A 24,364-nucleotide genomic window follows, 5' to 3' on the forward strand; every position below is an offset into this window, starting at 1 on the left:
TGGCAAATGTTTAACAAGCAGTTCTCTGGAGGGGAAATGCATGGACCCACAACATTTAATCTGTACTATTAACATTTTATCCATCACTTTCTTAACTCTAGACAATCAACAAAATAATAAATCAACCCTTGATTTATGGCTTTGCTGATTTCTGAGGTGCAAATACTCACACTGAAAATTGAACAATCATTTCTCCTAAACCCACAGGAGCTGGCTCATTATACCCCTGCTTTGATGGCCTTCATTTATCCTGGAAATGTGTATCTTTGACCTCTAAGAGGAATAAGATCCTTTGTTTTCCTAACCTGACTAAAAGAAAAGTTCTTGTGTAAAAACCATATCACAAAGCTAGTTCCTTATTTATCTTATCGTGTTTTGTTTATTATGAAGATAAGATGATTAACAAGCTGTCAATATATATTTCATTCCATGGGAAAGAAATCCCTCTATGCATTTCTTCATCTTTAGTCAATGAATCATGGTAGCCCTACATCCAAAAGGAACTATTCAATGTTTTCCCAGTTCATTCCCCTGGATTAATTTCACTTAAGTAGGAACATAAATCTGCTGGAACACGTGGAAGAGACAGCACAGTTCACTGGAAAGAATGCTAGATTAGGAGTTAGAGCACCTGGGTTCAAGTGCCATCCTGCTAATCAAAGTATAAGCATCTATTAAGAATGTACCACGTGACAAGCACTGTGCTAGGCACTGGGAGTACAAATAAAAAGAGTAAAAATAATCCCTGCCTCCAAGGATTTTACATTCTAATTGGGGAGAGATTAAGAACACATTAAAAGTATACATGGAACAAATATAGATAAATAAAAGTACAGGGGAGGGGCAGCTAGGTGGCTCAGTGGATAGAGCACCGGGCCCTGGAGTCAGGAGTACCTGAGTTCAAATCCGGCCTCAGACACTTAATAGTTACTAGCTGTGTGACCCTGGGCAAGTCACTTAACCCCAATTGCCTCATTAAAAAAAAAAAGTACAGGGGAGAGGATGGAGTACAGGGGATAAGGAAAGCCACTGAATAGAAGGCAGTGCTTGAGCTGGGCCTTGCAGGAAGAGAGGGATTCTATGAGATAGTGATAAGGAGTATGTGAGTACAAGGCATGTGGAATTGTCAGTGATATTTACTTCCTGTGTTACCTTGAGCAAGTCACTTCTATCTGGATCTGAGGTCTTACATCTGTAAAATGAGGGGGACTGGACAAGATGATTCCTAAGGTCTCTTCAAAATCTATGAGGATCTAAGGACACTGACCTGTTTTGAAACACTCAGACCCTAACATGGAAGTAAGCTTCAGTATAAGGATTTCACAGTATCTTGTGTTCCTCCAGCATTTCCAGAACTGTAGCAAGTACTTTACTTTTTTTTTTTTAGCAGGTACTTTACTTTGGCATCTTTACACTTACTACCTCGGACCTTAGGCAAAATCATATACAGCCTCCTTGGGCTCAGTTTCCACATTTGTAAAATGAAGGGGTTGGACTAAGTGGCCCCCCTGCTCTGTTTGAATGTGTGATCCTGGGGTGCCAATGCTTAAGGTCCCTCTTAGGTTGAATCATCTGTAGGGTGGAAAAGGAAGAGAACCCACTGAGTGCCCTCTAAGATTCTTGCATCAGCTGCCAATTACTTGGGGCCAGACACTGACAGCATAAAAACCAATTAAAACCATTTTAGGATGGCTTAATGTGATCAGCCAGACAAAACCATTAGAGGAAAGAGGAATGGGGCATGATCTCCTTTCCTTAATTTTTATGTTTGCCTCATCTTTATAGAATTTTTTCTTTTCTTAATAGCATTTTATTTTTTCCAATTACATGTGAAGATAGTTTTCAACATTCATTTTTAATAAGATTTTGAGTTCCAAATTTCCCCCCCTCCCTCCCTCCCATCCCCTCTCCCCAAGACAGCAAGCAATCTAATATAGGTTATATGTTATGCAATCGTGAAAACATATTTCCACATTAGTCGTGTTGTGAAAGAAGAAATAGAACAAAAGGGAAAAGCCACCAAAAAAAAAACCCACCCAACAAAGAAAGTGAAAATAGTTTGCTTCAATCAGCATTCAGACTCCATAATTCTTTCTCTGGATATGGATAGCATTTTGGAATCTTTACAGAATTTTTTCAAATGGCTCTACCTGATTAGAATCTAGTAAGTTAGCAAAGCTACAGTTTGAGCCTATGTCCTCATACTCTAGTCAGTCAATAATCATTTATTAAGGGCATTCTACGGGCCAGACACTGTGTTAAGCAGTGGGAATACAAATACAAGCAAAAAGAAAGGCAATGCCTGCCCTCTAGAAGTTTATGTTCTAACAGAGGGAAACAATATGTAAAAGGAAGCTGAAAAGTGGGAGGAGAGAGGGAAGATACCCTTCAGGGGCATAGTGGAGAAAAACTGGGGCAACAGGAGCAGAGCCCAGAGAGGAATAAAGGAGTAAATGTGCCTACCCAGGAGAAATGACTTAAAATGAAGGTTCTATGAGGAACTAATCAATCAGACAAATGAGAAGGCCAGGGGTGGAATGTATTTCTAGGTGAAATCCAAAATTCTTGTCATTGTCTTGTTAATTGTCCACATTGTCCACCACCTTCTCTTCATTCCATTTTATAATCATACCAACTGAAAAACACATCAAAGCATTTCAGAAGCTTTTGTCCCTCCCTCCTTCGTGTACCTCAAAATGACCTAATTCTTTTCATTTTAATTCACCTCTGAAACACACTATAACTTCCTGGCTTGAGATTATGGTTCCAGTCAAGCATGTACTTTGGCTCAAACACTTGCTTTTGGTTTTAACTGTCAGTGGGGTTGCCTCCTTGCTCTTTGTTGAATGCTGAAGTACTAAGTCTAAATCCTTTAGAAACCGTTCAGTATTGATGACAAAACAATAGCACATAGATAAAACAATGGAATCTACGGGAGCTTTTCTTCCCACTAGTCATCTCTATTACAATGATACAGTTTAAACTGAATCAGATTCAAAGAGATAAATCATAGGAGGGAATATATTATATAATATAGTCCAGTCTTCTTCCAGTTCTTCTCTAACCCATGACCAAAACAGAACCCTTATGCCAGTTTTCTTACCAATCTATCAACAGAATCATTTTAGATCTCAGCTAAACAGAAAAATATCCATCACTTCTTAAATATCAATGCAGAAGCAACTTTATTCTGTAGCAGGAAACCCAGCTATTAACACTAGCATCTAAAAACAGCTAAATGAAAATAAATGACATTTTGTCCTTTAAATTGTGTGTGTGAAACCCCCACAAAAACCCCTCTTCTTGGATTTAATCATTTGCTAAGCTGATTTAGGGTCATCTAATCATCAATTTTTTCCTGTACAATGATTCTTTTCCTTTTGCAGCTTTAAAAAATCGAAAATACCAACTACTACATCACTCCAATGATCAGCTTACCATCAGCATATTGAATGTAACTCTTCAGGATGAAGGCATATACAAATGCTTATATTATAGCAAACCAGTGAGAACCAAGGAAGTGAATGTGATTGTATTAGGTATGTATTATAATAGCAAATAAACTACCTGGCTTTCTTCAAGACGGCTCAAATCCCATCTTCTGCAGGAGAATTTTCCTGTTTTTCCCAGCTCCTTTCTAAGATTACCTTCCATCTACTCTGTATTAATCTAGTTATTTTCATATTATCTCCCATGAGGATATGAGTTCTTTGAGAGAAAGAACTGCTTTTTATCCATAGCACTTAACATGGTCCAACACTTAAGCTTCACTGATGGAGTGCTGAGATTGCAAGCTCCTGGATTATAATATGCCCTCCAAGACTGGTTTGATTTAGTAATCATAATGCTTTCTCTCCAATGTAGTAAGCACTTAATAAAAGTCTGTTGACTGATTGACATGGTCCACAGACATAAATTATTATTTGAATTCAAGCTACAAAAATCTTGTTTGCAACCAAGAAATGTTTTCTGTTTATCTCACCTTATAATCACCATCGTCTATAGCAGGGGTGAGCAACCTGTGGCATGTGTGCTAAAGGTAGTAAGAAAATAACTATTTGTTCATTTGTTCAGCAAATGCTTATACAATACACTACATAGGTATATTGGTAGGTCCTATGAAAAATTCAAGGAAGAATAAGGCATGGTCCCTGCCCTCAAAGGTTTATAGTTTAATGTGATAAGATCTTTACAGACATATTTCATGCTGTCTTGAATTATAGTTAAATGTCACAGATAGTATTAATGAAGTATTATTAATGTTCAGAGGAGAGAAATATTGCTTCCAGCTGGTGTGGCTGGTGAGGACTTCATGGAAGTACCATTTCAATGGGGCCTAGAAGGATGGGTGGGTTTTGGTGGGAAAGAAAAATTCACGCTTGAGGAAGTAAGAGTAGTATAGTTGGCTGATGATATTTCAGGTGTGACTCCTCATTTTTAAAAGGTATCTTTTCCATTTTAAAAATGGAAAAGGTCCAGAGAAAGTAAATAAATGAAGACTTTATACTGTTACCTCTGAAAGGTTGACTTTTGGTCTGCAGAACAAAAATTCAATAAAGCCCAACTGGTTAATGATAAAGTTATATAGTTAGCAATTACATTGCTACTCAAAGAAGGACCTAAGGGTTGGGGTGACAGAGAGAAGAAAAATGGCTCCTGGGTGTTCCTGAAAACACACAGAAGAGTGGGATGCAATGCAAATAAAGAAGGAAAGGACCAAGATGTAACAATATAGTGTTTCTGGATCAAGAATGTAGTGATTTAATGGCGATAGGAGTGGGGAGAGCATTGAATTATAAATAGTTGCATATGGAAGGAACTTTTCAGAACATCTTTTCTAACCCCTTCATTTTACAGGTGAGGAAACTGAGGCTCAGTGACTTGCCCAGGGTCACACAGATATTTGGTAGCAGAGCTCTGGTCAATGAAATTTAGTCATATACCAATTAGTCAGAAATTGACCAGCTACTATGGAACAAGAAACAGAACAGGAAATAAAGATTGCCTGGCCCATTAAAAAGTCCAACATTAAGCTTCACTGATGGGAGTACTGAGATTGCAAGATCCTGGATTATAATATACCCTTCAACACTTGTTTGGTTTAGTAATCATAATGCTTTCTTTCCAATTTCCTCAATGATTTTTATCCAGCAACTCCTTCCAAGCCAACAATGGAAGTGTCAACCATCAGCACTCTCAATGGGAAAGAGGTACTACTAAAATGTTTCACAAAAGGAAGCAAACCCCCTCCACAGATAACCTGGCTTTTGAGCAATGGCATTGAACTTTATGGTAAGTATGAAAAATGCTTCCCAGTTCCAAGCTTTCCTTACTCCATAAATTTCCATTAATTTCAATAGCAAAGTATTTGGAAATGTTTTGGTACCCTCTAGTGGCAGAGAAAAAACAAGGCAATATAAAATAATTTGCCAATTTGTCAGATGCATTCATTGAATAAACTAGAAGGAATATTAAATTTTATCTAGTCTAACCTTTACACTTTGCATTAGCTGAGGCTCGGAGAGATGACTAAGGTCACATAAATGATGAGGAACAAAGCCAAAATTAAAATCCAGGTACTCTAATTCCAAATCTAGTATTCTTGGGGCAGCTAGGTGGCTCAGTGGATAGAGCTCCTGCCCTAGAGTCAAGAGGACCTGAGTTCAAATCTGACCTCAGACACGTAATACTCACTAGCTGTGTGACCCTGGGCAAGTCACTTAACCCCACTGCCTCATTTAAAAAAAAAAAAGAGGAATCTTGTCTCCAAATCTAGCATTCTTTCTAACCAGCTGATATTATGCCTTAATCTTTTAAATATTATTAGCAGATTGTGGGGATATTAATCATTAAAAACAAGCCAAAAACATAAAATGTACTGTCTAAGATAGCTCAGCAACATTTGATCCATTATCCTAAAATAAAAGGAATTAAACAGCTAACCCTTTACATAATGCTTGAACATTTTCAGAGATAATAAAAATAGATTTGATTTAATGTTCACAAATAGAGCAGATATGATTTTAGTTCTACATAATGTAGAGAGCAATACCACCAAAAGGCATGAAAAAATGTTCTATTAACAAAGTAACTATATTATGGCAGTCACTGAATTATAGAATCTTGAGTTGAAAGGAACCTTATCTATTCTTTAATGCAACCTCCTACCCCATGCAGAATTCCCCTGGACAACATCCCTTATGTATGATCATCCAGCCTCTTCTTGAGCATGGAAAGCTCATTATTTCATAAGGCAGAACACTCTGAAGTTCCATAATATACTGAGCTGAAGAATGAGGATTGAAAAAAAGATCATTAGATTTGGCAATTAAGTTATTGGAAAGAATATTTTCAGTTGAATGATGAGGTCAGATAGCAGCTTATTCCCCCTTTTGATAATTCTAACTGTAAGCTTTTCCTGACATCATGACTATATCTGTCTCTTTGCCTGTTTCTTCTGGTTCTGTCCCCTAGGGCCGAGCAGAAAAAGTCTAATCCCTTTACAGAGTTCTAAGTATTTAAAGACAACTAACATTTCTTCTCAGAACCTTTTTTTCTATAAGAAAACCAACTCTAATTCCTCCAAAGCAAATCTTCATGTGTCACAGACATGAGGCCATTCACAATTCTGATTGTCCTCCTCTGGATGCTATCCAGCTTGTCAATGTATTTTCTAAAATGTGGTTAGCAGGACTGAAATAATATACCAGATGTGGTCTGACCAAGTCAGAATTAAGAGGGATTCTCGCTTCCTCATTACTAGAACCTATACCTCTTCCAATACAGACTAAAATCGTAATATCCTTTTTTTGTGGTGGCGGGGCAGGGAGGGTGGTGCTGTCATAAAATACTGTTGACCCAAATTGAGCTTTCATTTCACTAAAATCCTGAGATATTTTTCAGATGAAATGTCCTTTAGCCACACCTTCCCTATCTTATACTCATGAGTATAGGAAATCAGTTTGTTGAACCCAAGTATAAAACTCTTTATCTGTCCCTATTAGATTTTATCTTACTAGGGTTTATCCCAGTTTTCTACTTCGTCAAGATCATTTTGGGAGGATACTGACCCTTACATCCAGTACATTATCCTAGCCTTGGGTCATCTGAAAATCAGATGTTAAAATTTCCCCTCTCAGCTCTGCCTACTGACTTCCCTGGCTTCCTTTAAGTCTCAACTAAAATCTTATCTTTAATTGGAAGCCTTTTGTCAATTATTTCCTATTTATCCTTCTTTGGTATATATTTGTTTATATGTTGTCTCCCCCATTAGATTGTAAGTTCTTTGAGGGCAGGGCCTATTTTTTGCTTCTTTTAAATATCCCCAGTGCTTAGCACAGTTTCTGGTACATAGTAGGCTTAATAAATATTAATTGATTAGTAATGATGCAATTTATTTCTTTATCCAAATCTTGGATAAAATGTTAAGTGGCATAGGCCCAAGTAAAGACTGAAGGAACTTCACCGGACCTCTCTTTCCAAATCTTTACAACTTCTGCCTTCTGGAAAATAACATATATTTTTAAAAAAAAGCAATTTCAAGAATTTATTAGTTTCTCAGAATTTGATATGTAAAAATAACAAGGAGATAATTGTTTAGTAATTATTTGTAGGCTATGATCAGATAATACATCTCAACTATTATTATATGTAAATATTCAGGTAATAAACTTTTGTTCTATTTTGCTTCTGTAGATACAATCTCTATTAACTCCTCTGTCTTCACCATTCACAATAATAATTTACTATCCTTGATCAATAATGCTACAAACCCATCATAGATAGGGCATGAGCTTTAAGTTGGATCTTCAGTGCTGAGAGGTTTGTAGTGATCTACCCATGGTCTTTTAAGTGATCCTTGTGACCAATGACATCCACTTGTGAAAAGTCTGAGCTTAATTGTGCAACCTGGGAGCCTGCCTGACTGGTATCAGTGGGAACTTAACCCACAAGTTTACAAATTGGTTGCTCTAACTGACTTTACAAATAAAAAAAAGTCACCACTTAAATTTCTTTGCAAATTGTCATGCAGGTGAAACTCAACATACATTTGAACAGGATGGAAAAAAGTGTAATACAACAAGCACTCTTAGAATTCATGCATATGGGGAAAATGCAACAGCCAACTGCCTTGTCCGACACGAAGGCCTGCAAGGGGAAAAACTGGTAGTGCCATTTTGGTTTGAAGATTTGGGTAAGAACAGTTAATTAACATTATGTGTATGCATACTAACAAATGAAATGGGATGGCAAAATCTTCCAGAGTAAGATCATTTTCAGGACCCAAATTCTATCATGATGGAGAAATTCTCTAGTTGGGTCTAGAGGATGTAACTGTTGGGAAAGGGAATGGAGGAGAAAGGAAAGAAGGAAAGAGGAGGGGAGGGAAGAAAAGGCCTTCGACAGATTAACAACTAGCACAAAACCGCATACAAATAAATCTTTGGCAATACATTTCTATTATGATTTTACATAAATTGACCTCAATTTTATTGTAGGTAAGCATGTAGAAGCGTCTAAAAGAAGAAAGTTGTTTATTTGTACTTAGCCAGAAATAAGATGACAGCTTTAGCATTTTACCTTTCTTACCACTTTTGTGATGTGGTTGCTGTTTAGGTTTGTGTGTTTGTGTATGTATATAGGAGAAGCGTGTTCCTTAATATTTGGAACTTTTGAGTTTAAACAAGTAAACAGCCAAATAATATTTAATAAATTAGATAATGAATTTGAAAACTTGTAGGATGGCCTAGGAATCTCCTTAACATCAGATTATCTTTGAAAGCCAATTTATTGTCAAAGAAAAAAACTCCATGTAATCTTTTCTATAGTCATAGATCAGATTTACACAGAACTTTACAGAGCAATTACCTCATAATAATTCTGTGAAATAAGTGGAACAACTATTATTATTTCCATTGTGCAAGTGAGGAAACTGAGGCTCAGAAAGGCTAGATGATGAAGGTAATTAGTATCAGGACTTAGATGAACCCGGGTTTTCTGAGGCTAACCCAGTCTCCCGCTAACCATGAGTGTCCCCTATAGCTCTATCCTAGATTTCTCTTCTCCCTCTCTACCATCTTGATTGTTGATCTCATCAGCTTCAATGGGTTGAATTATCATCTCCATGCAGATGATTCCCAGATCCATCCCTAAGATCCAGTGTCGTGAGCTCTAGTCTCACATTACCATCTGTCTTTTGGACATTCAAACTCGACATGTCCAAAATAGAACTCATCATCTTTCCCTCCAAACGTTGATCCTTCTCCACAACATTTGGAACGTCCCTATTATTGCCAACATCACTACATTCTCATAGTTACAACGGCTTAAAACTTGATGTCATTTGTGCTATTTGGTCTCATAGTCTAGGTAAGAGCGAAGACTCAGGTTCAAGGATTTACATAAAATTGGTTCTTGGGAAGCTAGCGCAGAAATTTATTACTCCACTGGCACAGTGAGCAGGCAAAGAAATACACACAAACACACACATTATATGGTAACATAGACAGAGATTTGACCACACAGAGCCAGGATCACTCATGTGAAAGAGATATGTACAGTGGCAAAATATTGGTGAGGTCTGAGCAGGGCAGTTTTATACCTCAAAAACGGGCTTGGTTGAAAATAGGTAATCAATGCCAGATGTGAAAAGAGGCTTTGGTAATAAGACCCAGATGTGGTATGTGGGGGGGGTAAGAATTCTCTGGGCTTCTTACTGATAGCAGACTTGGGTAGGGAAGTTTCCCTCCTGGGGAAATTGGATAAAGGTCTACATCCATAATTAGAGATCCCAGAAATAGGTATTGGCATATAGCCACTGCAATTGACCAAAGCCTCATCCAGTCAGGAACCATTATCATTTATATATTTGACATAGGGTTAAACTGAGTCAGGACAATAGAAAAGTACAGATTGTCTGTCAAAGCTTATATATTTATGGTCCTTAAGACCATTTTAGCCTAATTGACTCCACATTTGAGTCCTATCACTTACACTAAACGTCAACAACATATTTCAAAAATCACAATCGCATCATCCTCAGCTCCCCACTCTCACTCATCTCACACGTTCAACCGGTTTTCAAGTTTTGTCATTTCTACCTTAGAAAACTTTTTCATGAATGTCCTTCTAACCTCACTCACACAGCCAACACTGATGAAGGCCCTCATCACCTCATGGCTAAACTATTACAATAACCATTTGGTTGGTCTCCTTGTCTCAAATCCTTACCCATTCTAATCCATCTTCCACTCAGATACCAAGGGATTTTTCTGAAGCACAGGTCCCGTCACGTCACTCCCTTGCTCAGTAAACTCTAGTTGCTCCCTGTTACCACCAGGATCAAATTTTAAATCTTCTGTTTGGCTTTTAAAGTCCTTCACAACCCGGTCAGTCTTCTTACATCTCACTCTCTTCCATATACCTTCTTTCCATTCTGTGCACCTAATGCTTTGTCTCCAACTGTGCCTTTTCACTGGCTGTCCTCAGTCTTCGAATGCTTTCCCTTCTCAATTCTACCTCTTGGCTTCTCAGGCTTCCTTCAAGAATCAGCTGAAATTCCATCTTCTACTGGCGACCTATGCCCTTAGCCCTGTGCTAGTGCCTTCCTTCTGAAATGACCTTCAATTTTTTTCTTCATATATTCTGTATGTATATTTTACATGTTTTTGTACTCCTTTAGAATATAAGCCCCTTGAGATCAGGGACTGTGTTTTTGCCTTCTTTTGTATCCCTGGCATGTAGTGAGCACTTAATAAATACTTGTTCACTGACTGCTCTTCCCACTACACTCAGCTTCCTCTTGAATAGTAACATAGATCATGTATGTCATGTAAAGACTAAGCAGTAAATACTATAAACATGAACTTTATGGTTCTACAAGGAGCTTCAGAAGCCCTGAGAACCTTGTATATTATTATATGTATTATATCTCCAGGTAAATGTGAGCTCCTAAGGGTAAGGATTACTTCATTTTTCATCTTTGTATCCACAATGCCTAGCACAGTGCCTTCCTTGTACCTATAGGGGCTTAATAAATGTGTGTTGAATTGTCTGCTCACATGATATTAATCTGTCTCTTCATGCAAATAAGAACAAATGACTAACAAAATTCCTAAATATGGGGTAAGTAAAGACAGCCCCTTATTTGAAACACTTTCATATTTTAATTGTGGAGTTGAATTGCCAACATCCCAATATTCCACACCAAGCATTCGCCAATGGTCACTTTCTTCTCAGACAAAGAATAGAGTTCTTTGAGTAGCTAGGTTAAAAAACCCTTAGACCCATGAAACCTGATTAAATAGTGTAAGCTTACTCAAATGTTCCTACTTTTTCATGACTCATTGTCTGCACTCCACCTCTACCTGTAAAATGTTATTTGGTAGGAGGGGATCATAGGAAGCTTATTAAAGGTAGGAAGACACTTTTTTAAAAAAACAAAGTGTTTAGTAAGTACTTGTACATAATAAGGACAAAGTATAACATGAGAAAATTAATCTTTATTTTCTAGAAATGCAACTACTGTATTATGTCATTGTAGATCAATGATGCAGATTAAAGGTTATAAAGCAGGTTCCCTAGTGTAAGTGATCAAGATTCCACATTTAATACATTTGGCTCTTTTGTTTAGAATCCAAACTAGTACCAACAGCTGGCCTGGCACCCACCACTACAATAACTCCAAGTATCCAAAAAGGAACTTTATGTGTCATTTTTTCATTTAGCTAATAAGTCCATATTGGTACAAAGAGATGTTAAAAGAATTCTAGTAATTCTTTTTAAAATACTGCTTTTGAATTTACTAATTGATTATTATATTTTATTTTTATCAAATAAGGATTTCCCCTCCCTCATCAAGGCAGAAAACATGAATAGAGGGAGCTGCAATACCTTGAAGTAAAGATGGGTCTAAGAAAGGAGAATAAATAACATTCAGCCTTTCTTATTACAGGAGGTAGTATGTAGCATAGCTTTTTAAGGGTGATTAAGTGAAAAAGATTGGGGAGTATCTTTAAAATAATTCCTTACCTGACTTAAGTACCCAAGCCACTTTGACTTCTCATAAATTACACGAGTATGTACTAGACTGCAACCCCTACAGGGGTAGGGATAGAGTGTAATCCAAACTTTATACCTCCTTTAATGCCTATCAAAACATTCTCTGGTTAGTAAATGTTCACCTAATATTAGATGAATGCATGTTGAATATATGGGATATAAATAATTTAGTTATTACCCATGCTGAAAATGAAACTGACCAGAAGGAACTAAGCTGACCCTGTAAATTAAAAGAATAATTTATGACAATCTGGAAGACTTAAGAGGTTAAGGAAGCATTGCTTTCTATATGCCTTCTTTTAAAAAGGAACTTAGGCTTAAAAGAAAGAAAGATTTTAATGCAATACTATGCACCCGAGAGAGGCAAAGTCACAGAGAGAACAGAGAGATGGCTTTGAAGATGTTAAGACCTACGTTCAAGTCCCATCTCTGATACATCCTGATTGAATGATCCTGGCAAGTCACTTACTTAACCTTTCAGACAGCTCTCTTAAGAGTATGGTTGAAGAGATGGCACTGACTTACATTAGTAAAGGGAGTTCCTCTCCTGGGAGTTCTTTATACCAATGAAATCACATGTCTAGTTCCTATCCACATAATCTATTTAAGTCCTTACTGTTTGAGAATAGTCACTTATAAATTTAAAAAATATATATTCACATACATCTAGATGTGTTATACATAATGAGTATGTGATTTGCATCCTTATACACATACATACATACACACACCACATATACTTTGTTGCCTGGACCTATGATTTCAGTGGAATAGGGAGCTCCCAGGTATGGAATTTCTTTGAAACTTATGGTTTTAGAGAGTTGCCTGGGGCATTGAGAGGTTAAAACACTTGCCCAAGGTCACATAGGTAGTATGGGTTGTAGGTAGGACTTGAATCTAGGTCTTCCTATCTGCAAGGCTAGCTCTCTAGTCACTATGCCATTCTGCCTCTTAAATAGTAGCAATCCTAAATACATACATTTACCTTATGAATGCATCAAGATTGCCCAGCAGGTCAACAGATAGGCCAAAAATAGGATGCAAAGTAGAAATCAATTGATCAATGAACATTTTTCTTTTTTTGGTATTTTAAGTATTTTATTTTTTAAATTTTTCACCAGTTACATGTAAAAACAATTTTCAATATTTGCTTTTAAAACTTTGAGTTCCAAATTCAGTGAACATTCATTAAATGCCTATATGTGCCAGACACTGTGCTAAGTGCTGGGGATACAAAAAGATGTAAAAGCCAGTCCCTGCCCCCAAGGAGTTTACAATCTAATGGGAGAGACAAAAACTGGTGCAAGTCCCTTAAAGCATGTAGTTCTAGGGCTTTTGTAAAATAAACAGACAAGAGTCAAACTCATTCTGGAATTTCTTCCAGACACAATCTGGAAAAAGTCAATCTCTGTATTTTTAGATTTTGGGGGGTTTTTTCCCCTTTAATTCTGACAGGTCCAGATTCAGATTCAGATAGTATGGAGCACAGCACATTGTCCTTTCAGTCCTCTCAGTATCCCACTCTACCTGGTAAGTCCTTAAGCTGGCAGGCCTTAAAAAGGTAGATTTTATTCCTGAGATGCCTACTTTTTGTGTCTTTCTGATATTTAAACTTTTTAAAATTTTGATTGAAAAATTCCAATGCCTAGAATTATGGCTCTAGAACTATGATGTTCTGGAATATTTCTACTTTCATTATGCACTCCCAGTATAATGGACTCTGGGATACTACAATTCCTTGTCAATTCAATCCCCCCTTTTATTACTTAAAGACATGCAAAATTTGCAAAGATATGAAAGCCAAATGTATTCAGCATTCAAAATCTATTTTGAAGGTTTGCATAGCATTTACATAGCCAGACTTGTACTGCTTTTGAGGCAGGGTCCTCTATCCACTATGCTATACCATGTATGATGCCATTCTGACTAGGTTTATCTACATCATTATAGATTTTAAATGATTCTCCTCCTCCTCCTATTTCTTCTTCTTCTTCTTCTTCTTCTTCTTCTTCTTCTTCTTCTTCTTCTTCTTCTTCTTCTTCTTCTTCTTCTTCTTCTTCTTCTTCTTCTCCTCCTCCTTCTCCTTCTTCTCCTTCTCCTCCTCCTCATCCTCCTCTTCTTCCTCCTCCTCCTTCTATCATTCTATAATTCTTCCATGATGAATACTCATTCCTAGCAGAACCATGACATTCATTTTTTGCCACAATTTGCTTACTTCCCCTGGAAACCACACAGTGGCACTATGCAACAGTGTGAAATCTCTGACAATGGATGGGCTGAGCAAACTGTAGGTCCAGATGGTTTTAACGATGACATCCTTACACAAAGACATCATATTTATTCAGAGAGGGTGCTACTTGCTTTTAAAATGTCACTTTCATCTAGCTAATACAAGAAAGTCTATACAGATGTGTAAGCAAATATTAGGGCTAAAAAGTAAATTAGCTTATGTTTCAGAACATTATTTAATTGGTTTATGCCTCTAGGTATTGCAAATCCTCTATTCCTTGTTCATAGAACAGAAGAGGTTATTGCCTCACTGCCCTATTTTTGTCTCCTATGCCACTTACACAGCTACATGCTAAAAAAGAAAACTCCTACCTTAGTTATCCCTGATTTAGGAAGTCAAGGTTAGTTTGCACATTTTCCCCAAATATTTTGATTAGGAAATCTCTATTTCAAAAATAATAGAAAGCCCTTACAGTGAAAGGATATCAAGGATATCAAATGTTATTTATTTCATTTAAGCATAATTTAGTGGAAAGAGAATTGGATTTGGAGTAAGAAGGCCTGGGTTCAAATCCTGGCTCAGAGACAAATGATCTATGTGACTGTTGAGAGATAACTACCTCTGGAGGTAGGAATATTTATGTAAATAGAAGATTGAGAGCTACCATATGAATCAGTAAAACCTGAATTCAAGCCCCTGAATGCATACTGGCTTTGTGGCCACGGGCAGGTCACTAAACCTCTCAGTGCCATAGAAAACTCTCTAAAACTATAAGTGACAAACAGTTGCTGACACTTGATCACTTTTTGGGAGAGGAAATTTCCTTACTAGGAGTTCCCTACACCAATGGAGACATAGACTGAGACCTTTCTCCATCCCCTCAAAAACAATTACCTACCTCACCAGATCATTGTGAGAAACTTATTTTTTTAAATCCTTAGTAATTATAAAAGGTTGTGTGGAGTAGTGGACATAGAGCTGGCCTTGAAACCAGGTTTAAGTACTGCCTCTGAAATATACTAGCTATGTGACCTGGGACAAATCACTTAACTTTTCAGGGTTCTAGGCAACTCTTACAAGAGTTCTTAATCTGTGGCCCATGAACTTTTTTTAATGTTTTGATTTTTGCATTTCAATATGGATGACTTTTTTTTGTAATGCTATGCATTTTATTTTATGCATTTTAAAGCATGACTCTGAAAAGGGGTCCTTAGGCTTTACCAGATTGCCAAAGGGGTCCATGACACCAAAAAGGTATCTCATATTCACTCAAAGACTAAGTAGCAGAGAAGGCATTGCCCTGCATCTCATTTGAGAGCTCTCTATGCCAAGGAAAATCACAAGACCAGTTCCCATCCTAAGGAATTATAGAAACATGAGGTTGTTCTCATTGCTATTAACTCTCCAAACTACTCTGGAATAAAAAAATATGAAACTAACATGCCTTCTTTTCTACTTAACAGTAATGGAAGAGTTCAGTTCTGTGGATATTAACACAACAGGACATGAACAAACTAGTCAGAAATCTGACTTCACCACTGGTAAGTTCACTTATCCCACTATGAATAGGCACTTGACATTTTAACCTCCTAATCACCAAATTCATTGAATTTTTTTTTCAGTTCTCAATGACCTTTTTGCAATAGTAGACACTGATGGTCACCTCTTCCTTTTAAGTATTTTTATTCACAATTCAAACACCAAAAAGAGAATTTTCAATGGAGAGAAAAGAACACAAAAAGAGGATTCTGTATGAAACCACAAATACCCATTTCACACTTGCTTTAAAAAAAGTATGTAATTAATTCTATATATTACTTTCAAAATTTTCCTGCTTGTCTGGCTTTCCTCTTGAACTTACTTTTGTTCTCTACTGTTCATTTTTAAAAAAATATTTCGATGGCCTTCTTTTTCTTTGGTACCACAATTGCTAACCCTTTTCTTTCCAACCACCCTTCTCCCTATTAAAAACTGAGAGAAAAAAAGGGGGAAACAAACTTGTAAGAAATAAGCATGATAAAATAAAATGAATCCACATGGTGGCCATAACCAAAAATGTATGTAATGGGGTGGGTAACATGTTTGTTAAGTTAAGTTGATAAGTTTGGTTATTACATTGATCAGAATCCTTACATCTTTCAAATTTGTTTTTCTTTATAATGTTACTGTTTGTAAAATTTTTCTAATTTTATTCTGTATCAGTTCATACTACTGAGGATTCTTTGATAGCATCTCTTTTGTAATTTCTTATGGACTAATACTGTATTACTTTATGGAATATAATATAATATTCCATTACATTCATATGTCACAATTTGTTCAGTCATTTTCAATCATCTAAGAGGCAATCTAAGGCACCTCCTTATATTCTAGTTCTTTTATCCCCCTTTTTAATTCCATCCTTCAATATGAATAAATTTGTTTTCCTTGTGGCTAGGTGGTACAGCAGATAGAGTGCTGGGCCTAGAGTCAGGAAGACTCAATTTCACAAGTTCAAATCTGGCCTCAGATGCTCAACTAGCTATGTGACCCTGGGCAAGTCACTTAACTCTATCTGCTTTAGTTTCCTCATCTGTAAAATAAGCTGGAAAAGGAGATGGCAAATCATTCAGTATCTTTGTCAAGAAAGACCGAATGGGGTTTTCACAAAGAGACACAACTGAAACAACTGAACAACAACAAATTTCTTTCCCAGTATTATTACCCTTCTTTTTAACCACTCCTCCAACCCACTTGTTTACCTGTTGAGTTTGTTGTATTTTTATGCTAAACTCTTTGTGGTGTTCAGTCCTCTTTTTTTTTTGGTTCAGATAAGAATGAGATTAATCTAATGTCTGCTCCCCCACCCCTTCCTTCATGTTTGTATACTCTATACACATCCCACATATGAAAAATAGCAAATCCAACCCCTTCTTCCTCCTTTCAACATTATTATGTTCCTTTTTACTCTCCCTTCTCTTTTCCCTCTTCAAAGTCTCAAAGCAGAACCAATTCTCCCCCAGGACCTCTGTTTTTCTTATTCAACTCCCTCAGTACCCTTTGAACACATTAAGGCTTTGAAGGGATACTTGTTTCTTCTCCCCCTCTTAGACTGTTAGCATTGCACCATCATACAGCTCCTTCCAAATGTTCAACTAAGTTTACCTTTCTAAAGTTTCTCTTGACTCTTGTGTTAAAATGTCCAAGTTCCTCCCCAGCTTTGGTGTTTTGATCAGGGATACTTGCAAGTTGTCCATCAAATTAAAGATTCATTTTTTTCCTTGTAAGATTATACTCAACCTTGTAGAATAAGTTAGTCTTGTTATATGCCAATCTCTTTTATCTTTTAGAATATTATATTCCAAGATCTCCTCTAATTTATTGTAGAACTGCCAGGTCTTGTGTAATCTTGACAGTGCTTCTATGGTACTTGAATTGCTTCTTTCTGGATGTTTTCAGTATTTTTCCTTTGACCTGGTAACTCTGGGTCTGAGTTATGACATTCCTGAGACTTTTCCTTTTGGGGTTTCTTTCAGGAGGTGATAGGTGCATTCTTACTATTTTTACTTTCTCTCCTGGTTCTAATAGATTTGGGGAATTTTCATTTATGATTTCTTGAACTTTAGCGTTCAAGATATTTTAAAATCATTTTTTTAGGGAATCTAATGATTCTTAAATTCTCTCTCCTTGATTTTTCTTTTCCCAGATCAGTTGTTTTTTTATATCAGATAACTTAAATTTTCTCCTATTTTCTCAATATTTTTATTTTCTTCTATTATTTCCTGCTGCCTCATGGAATCATTAATTTCATTATGTTCTAGAGTTTTTATGGAAATTATTCCTTGGATAAAGTTTATTCCTTGCTCTTTTAAGCTGTTTGTTCTCCTTCAGAGCTTTCATTTAATTTTATCTTGTTTCATTTCTTCTATAAGTATTTATATAATCCTTGTGAAAAAAATCCATTTTTTTATTTGAGTCCTTCCTTGCAATTGTTATGGAGTTACTCATTCCTTTTTGGGATCTTTAGATCTACAAAAAAAAATTAAATGCTGAATTGGGGTTTTGTGCCAGACCAGGCTCCTTCCCTTGTGGCATTTTTGGGTGGGGTGGTCAGCCCTGCTTGGGTTTGCCATACGTCTCCTAGATTCTTAACCTGACCTTCTCTTCTTGGGCTTAGGCCTCCCAGGATTTTTGAAGTTCAGAGTATTCGATCTTTAGGGTCCTCTCAGGTATCTCACAGTACTAGGGAGCTTGGAGCCCCTGGGCCTTGGCTGTTCTGCTTGAAATGCTATTGCTCTGGTTGCTACTGCTCTCCAAGGTTCCCATCTTGGCACTTTCTGACCACCCTGAGGCCTTTTCTTTTTCAATGAGGGTTGAGGGTGCAGAGCTTGGTTCTTGCTGCTTCCACTCACAGAATCCTGAAGACTACATGCGCCTCTGACTGGTTTCTCTTGCCATGGTAGGAGGCTGTAGGTTTGTTTGCAGGGCTTTGCAGTTGGCCTCCTTTCCTGTTGTCCCTGGGCTTCTCACTGGCTTTTTCGTTTTGGTTTTGGTTTTGGTTTGGGGCATTTCTGAATTTGAATAATTCACTTCCTATAGTTTCTTTTTGGATTTCTTAATTATTATTCAGTAAGATCTTCAGGTCCAGAGCAGTTAGCCTGAAACTAAGTCTTATTGGACTTAGAGAGGCCTAAGGGTCTCAAAAGGTCTCCAAGAACCCTTTTGTTATTATCTTGCCAGCCTCAATTTATTCTGAGTTTTAGAACTCCTGGCACTATTTATGTAGACTATTTTATAGATTTGATTCCATTCTCTGTTACCTGCTTTTGAATGTATATTTTAGTGTGTATCTTCTAAAAACATAAGTTTGTCAGTGCATTCCATGTGACTCCACAATATTCTCTTCTGACAATCTCCCCCCCCCTTCCTCTATATCAGAATTGTTTCTCTTTGTGTCTTCAGAATATCATTCTTGAGAGCTTCTCATCCCTCCTAGGCTTCTTTTAGGATTTTTCTGTGAACCCTTTAAATTTATACTCCCTAAATCTAAGGGGCTTCTAAAATTATGTATGGCTTTTCTCTCCTTTATCACAAATTCTAAGATGGAGTGCTCCTTCCCTCTAAGATTTCCATCACTAGCAAAAAGTTCTTTTTGATGACAATCAGATCTGGAACAAGTTCCCTTCATTGGTTTCTTCACTTTTTGAAGAATAACATTATCACTAAGGCAAGTCAAGAATTATTAGCTGCTCTCTTTTTTTGGGGGGGGAGAAGGGAGGGAGAAAGAGGGAGAGGAAGAAAGAGACAGAGAAAGAGATCATTATTCCTCTAGCACACCATTAGATGCAAAGCCGCCATGCCTTTGTTTATGTCATTCCCCCTATTCACAATGCCCTCAGACCTTCTCTCCACTTTATATCCTATCCTTCCTTTGAGGACCTGTTCAAATCCCCAGGAGCCTTCTCCAGCTGCCTCAGATTTCAGGGATCACTCTCTTCTCTGAACTTATAGACGTTTAATCAGAGAGTCTCCATCACAGGGGACCTCAGAAACCCTCTAATTCAACCTAAAGTGACATAAGAATTCCCCCCCCCAAGCATCACCAATAAGGGGATATCTTCTTTCTGGAAGACTTCTAGTGAGGGGAAGCCACTACATCCCAAAGCAGCCTATTCCACCTCGGGGTGGCTCTAATTGTTAGGAAACAATGAGCCAAACTCTTCCTCTTTGCAGCTTCCCCCATTAGTCCTAGTTGTCGCTTCTAGGGCCAAGCAGAACAAGCCTAATTCTCTTTTTCCTCACAGACTAAAACTAGTTAAAAATAATGCCAGCTGGCATCAACCAAGTTGCCAAGACAGTCTGAATGTGCTGTAGATTCATATGGTGGCCAAGTCCAATAGTAGAGTACAGAAGTCCCTCATGATTCAGCTTTGACTCCACTTGTCTCCCCTTTTATGGGGACTGCAAGTGTCACCTGTCCCCACCCTATCACAGATAGATCTGGGAGCTATTCATATTATTATCATTACTTATTTGATATTTAGCATTCTTCACCTCATATGTTATTTGTTTATGTTCATATAATTATGAGGCCCTAAAAAAGAGCCCAGACAAAATCTCATGCTTCATTGTATCTACACTACCTCCCTCAATGCCCTACCTGTAGTAAGTACATGTTTGATTTAGATAATGATTATGATGATGTTGAGAAAAATGTCCTCATCTTTTCAGCTCTGTGTGTGTGTGTGTGTGTGTGTGTGTGTGTGTGTAGGAAACAATATCATGCCCTCCCTTGAGGTTCTCCTTGAATCATTTCCCAAGTTCCCTAATCAGTTACATTGCATGTTAAAAGACACTTCAGTGGTTCAATAATTTTGAGGGGGAAAAAAAGCTATCATTTACACAAGGTGTCACCAAAGTCCTAGTAGAGTTTTAAGCTATTGAAGCTTGAGGCATAAGACAGTCTGCTCTTTATGTCCTCACACTGCCCACATGTTAATAAATAAATAACAATATAAAGTGGTGTGAGTCAAATACTTAATAAGTAATAATAATACTATAAAAGCTTAAAACTGCACTAAGACTTTTGGGACACTTGCATATAGTGTTTTACATGCATCATCACATTTGAGTCTTACAACAACCCTGTGAGATAAGAACTATAGGTATCATAATTGACATTTTATAGATGAGGAAACTGAGGTTCAGGGACACTAAGTGCTCATGGTCACACAGCTAGCTAGTTAAGTGTCAGATACAAGACTTGCATGATATGAAGCTTTAGATGCTTCATATCTAAACTGCTCTACTTTTTCTTACAGAAGCAAATCCAAGCTCTCTAGAAATCACAAAGAAGAAACATGGAATTCTGTTGCTTACTCTTGTGTCCCTCCTCATTTTGGTCCTCTTCATTATAGTACAACTCTTTATAATGAAGCTACGGAAAGCACATGTGACATGGAAGAAAGGTAAATTTCTAAACAATATAGCTACATTTATATTATATCCATTATGTCAAAAACAACTGGAAGGAAAGGTAATATTTCATTTTGTTAGTTGTTTGCCTATACAGTATTCCAGAAGTCTTGGTGGAGTTGTAAGCCATTGAAGCTTAAAACCGCACTAAGATTTTTGGGACACTGCCTGTAGGGTTGTGTACACAATTCCGGTGACTAATTTTTCTCACTGAATTCTCTAAATTGCTCAGCTACTTTTTTTTTTTTAACAATATGAAGGTAGTCTTTGCATTTGTACCAGTTTGTGATTATAGGCTGCAATGCCACAGGAGACCAAAGTAGTTCAGGGAATTTATAGCAAGATAAGAAAGTTTCCTAAGCAGGTCCAAAGATGGCCACTTTTATGGCTGTATAAGATGGACTGGCTATAATAATAACAGCTCACATTTATGTTGCACGCTCTGCTAACATCAACCCTGTGAGGTAAATAGACTAAGTATTATTACAATTTACAGTTGAGAAAAATGACAATCAAAGAAATTAAATAATGTGTTCATAGTCACCTAACCAGTAAGTGGCTAGGGAGCGGTTGTCCTTGTTCTACTTCTAATGGTCAAATTTCACATCAAAATCCAATCTGTCCCTTTTATTATCTCTCTCAAGGTACTGGAAAGGATTTGAACCCTGAATATATATCCATGCTTCACAAATAAATAATTTCTTTATCAGAGCTATATGTTTTTATTATGAAAAACTAAACATCTTCTATGTTGTGGGTTATTAGGTAGGCTAAAAATGGACTTAGGAACAGCTAGGTGGCGCAGTGAATAGAGTACTGGGCTTGTAATATGAAGGTAGCCTCTGCATTTCTACTGGTTTGGAGAAGGAAATAGCAAACCATTCCAATATCTTTGCCAAGAAAACCCCAAATGGGGTCGTAGAAAATAAGATACAACTGAAAAATGACTGAACAAAAAATGAATTTGGGGATAAGGATGATTTCTAACCAGCACTGATAGCACACAACAAAATTTAGTATGCTAGAGGCACCATGATTAGTGGTTTCAGTCCTTAGGAGTTGTTTTTTTTGTATTGTTTACAACAATAAAAGTGCTATTATAGGAGGGCCTGATTGTCCCTTCCCTGTTTTACTGACACCAATACAATCCTGTTCTTACTGCTCTACCTAGATTAATACCTAAAGATCTAGTTCTCTGAGAATTTCAGTGATCTTGGCATCATATTTTAGAAACAATGCTGTAGAATACCCCAGTCACTCGTTTTCTCCATTGTACTTGTACAAATGAAGAAAATATTATCTTTGTTAGTAAAACCTCTCTTTTCAATTTTCCATTCTCAAAGCTGGCCAGGAACCATCATAATGTGTATTTTCTGAACAATATTTGAGTCTACTATTCTATCACTTCCTGTCCACTGTTAATACTCTTAACCACAGTGCTGGACACATAGACACTCAAAAAATAGCTTATATTTGTGTGAAATGCTCACCAACTCCTTCCCTCATACTGGTATGGAGCATTGAGCAATCTCCACCAATGAGAAGAGTCATATGCAAATAGGTTTTGAGCTGAGAGTTACATTTACAGTGTGATTTTTCTCAAAAACCTGGGTAGTAGGCATTGCGAATATTGTGTTCCCCCATGTTACAGACAAAGAAACAAAGATCAGAAAGGCAGGATGGTGTGAATAGAAAAATTATTGAACTTGGAACTCTCCTACAGTTTAGCTGTGTGACTGTAGAAAAGACCCTCTACAATTCAAGGATCTGGGTTCAAATCCCACCTCTGCCTCTTACTATCTGTGTGACCTTGAATAAATCATTTAAGTGCCCTCGGCCTCCCTTTCATCCCTAAAATAAGCATGTTCAACTAAATGGTCTCTGGACTAAATGAACCCTTCCAACTCTACATCTCTGATCCCATGACCCTCTCTGGACCTTAATTTCCTCCTCAGTAAAATAGGAAAAATCTCTCACTATCACATAGCATTGTTGAAGACAGCATTTGGTGAACCTAAAAACAGTATGTAAATGTGGCATATTATTCATACCAACACTTTGGTTGAATGTACTTATTCCATGTAGTTATGTGATGAAATAAGGGAAGTAATATGTATTTTATACGACTATATACACTAGTGGGAAATTCTATATCTATATAATCTATATAACCCCTAGGAAGTACTAATTTATTCTTTTTTTATATACACAGAAAACAACCTTTCAGAATTGACACTGGAAAGTTATAGATCTAGGTCAAATAATGATGACACATCATCCCAAGAGAAGAATGGTCGCAGTAAGTTAATTCTAAGGGACCATAAAAGAGTTGAAGAATGAGGTTTTTTGATTTTCAATATCTCCTTAATACTTATTGCTATCTCACTGCCCTTTTCTATTACAAGTTAGGGCTACTCTATATTTTGTTCCTTTTGAAGAAAATATGCCCTTACAGAGCCATATTCTAGTCATAAGCCCCATACTAACAAGTCTTGGTGATATTCATTGTAGGAGGCCCAGTTTACATACATAGTGGGAAAATTCACAAAAATGAGGTTCTGAGGAAGAGCTTTTCACACAAGACTGTGAATTTATATGGAAATCTCTTTGTCCTCTTTGAATTCATTGAACTTGTGTAATACGTGTCAAAGAATTTAGGATGAAGCATCTAAAAGGGGAGATTCTCTAATGGTACATAAAGTATAAACAGTTCTGGATCTGGAGTCAGAAGGCCTTGACTTTGGCCTTTAAATCTCTCCATAATCCAATTCCTTCCTTCCTTTCTGGTCCCCTTATACCTTATTTCTCCTCCACATACTCTCTCTCCTTGCTGTTTCTCAAACAAGACACTCCATCTGCCCACTCTGTGGATTTTCAAAGGCTGCCTCCCACACCTGGAATTCTCTCCCTCCTTATCTCAGTCTCTTGGCATTCCTGGCTTCCTTCAAGTCTCAGCTAAAATCCTGTTTTCTGAGAAAAAGCCTTTCCAGATTTCCTTTAATGCTACTTCTTTCCTTTTAAGATTATCTCCAATTTATCTGGTACCTATCTTGTATGTACGCAGTTGTTTGCATGTTGTCTATCCCATCATACTATTAGCATTTGTGAAGGCAGGAATTG

At 37.1% G+C, this 24,364-nt stretch overlaps 1 protein-coding gene across 3 annotated transcripts in view; it reads left to right on the forward strand.

Moving 5' to 3' along the window:
- Positions 1–24,364, forward strand: part of CRTAM (cytotoxic and regulatory T cell molecule) — a 40,003-nt gene that overhangs the window by 13,366 nt on the left and 2,273 nt on the right. For 2 of the 3 annotated variants that reach the window (XM_020984881.2, XM_020984882.2), the window contains 6 exons: positions 3,387–3,539; positions 5,152–5,292; positions 8,033–8,194; positions 15,754–15,831; positions 21,091–21,237; positions 23,457–23,543. In XM_020984881.2, the coding sequence (XP_020840540.2) occupies positions 3,387–3,539; positions 5,152–5,292; positions 8,033–8,194; positions 15,754–15,831; positions 21,091–21,237; positions 23,457–23,543 (768 nt within the window). Of the gene's footprint in view, positions 1–3,386; positions 3,540–5,151; positions 5,293–8,032; positions 8,195–13,515; positions 13,591–15,753; positions 15,832–21,090; positions 21,238–23,456; positions 23,544–24,364 lie in introns of all 3 variants that reach the window. The other variant, XM_020984883.2, reaches the window with a different exon arrangement.

This window comes from Phascolarctos cinereus, unplaced genomic scaffold (genome assembly GCF_003287225.1).
Source record: "Phascolarctos cinereus isolate Bilbo 61053 unplaced genomic scaffold, phaCin_HiC Scaffold_726;HRSCAF=1367, whole genome shotgun sequence".
NCBI lineage: Eukaryota > Metazoa > Chordata > Mammalia > Diprotodontia > Phascolarctidae > Phascolarctos > Phascolarctos cinereus.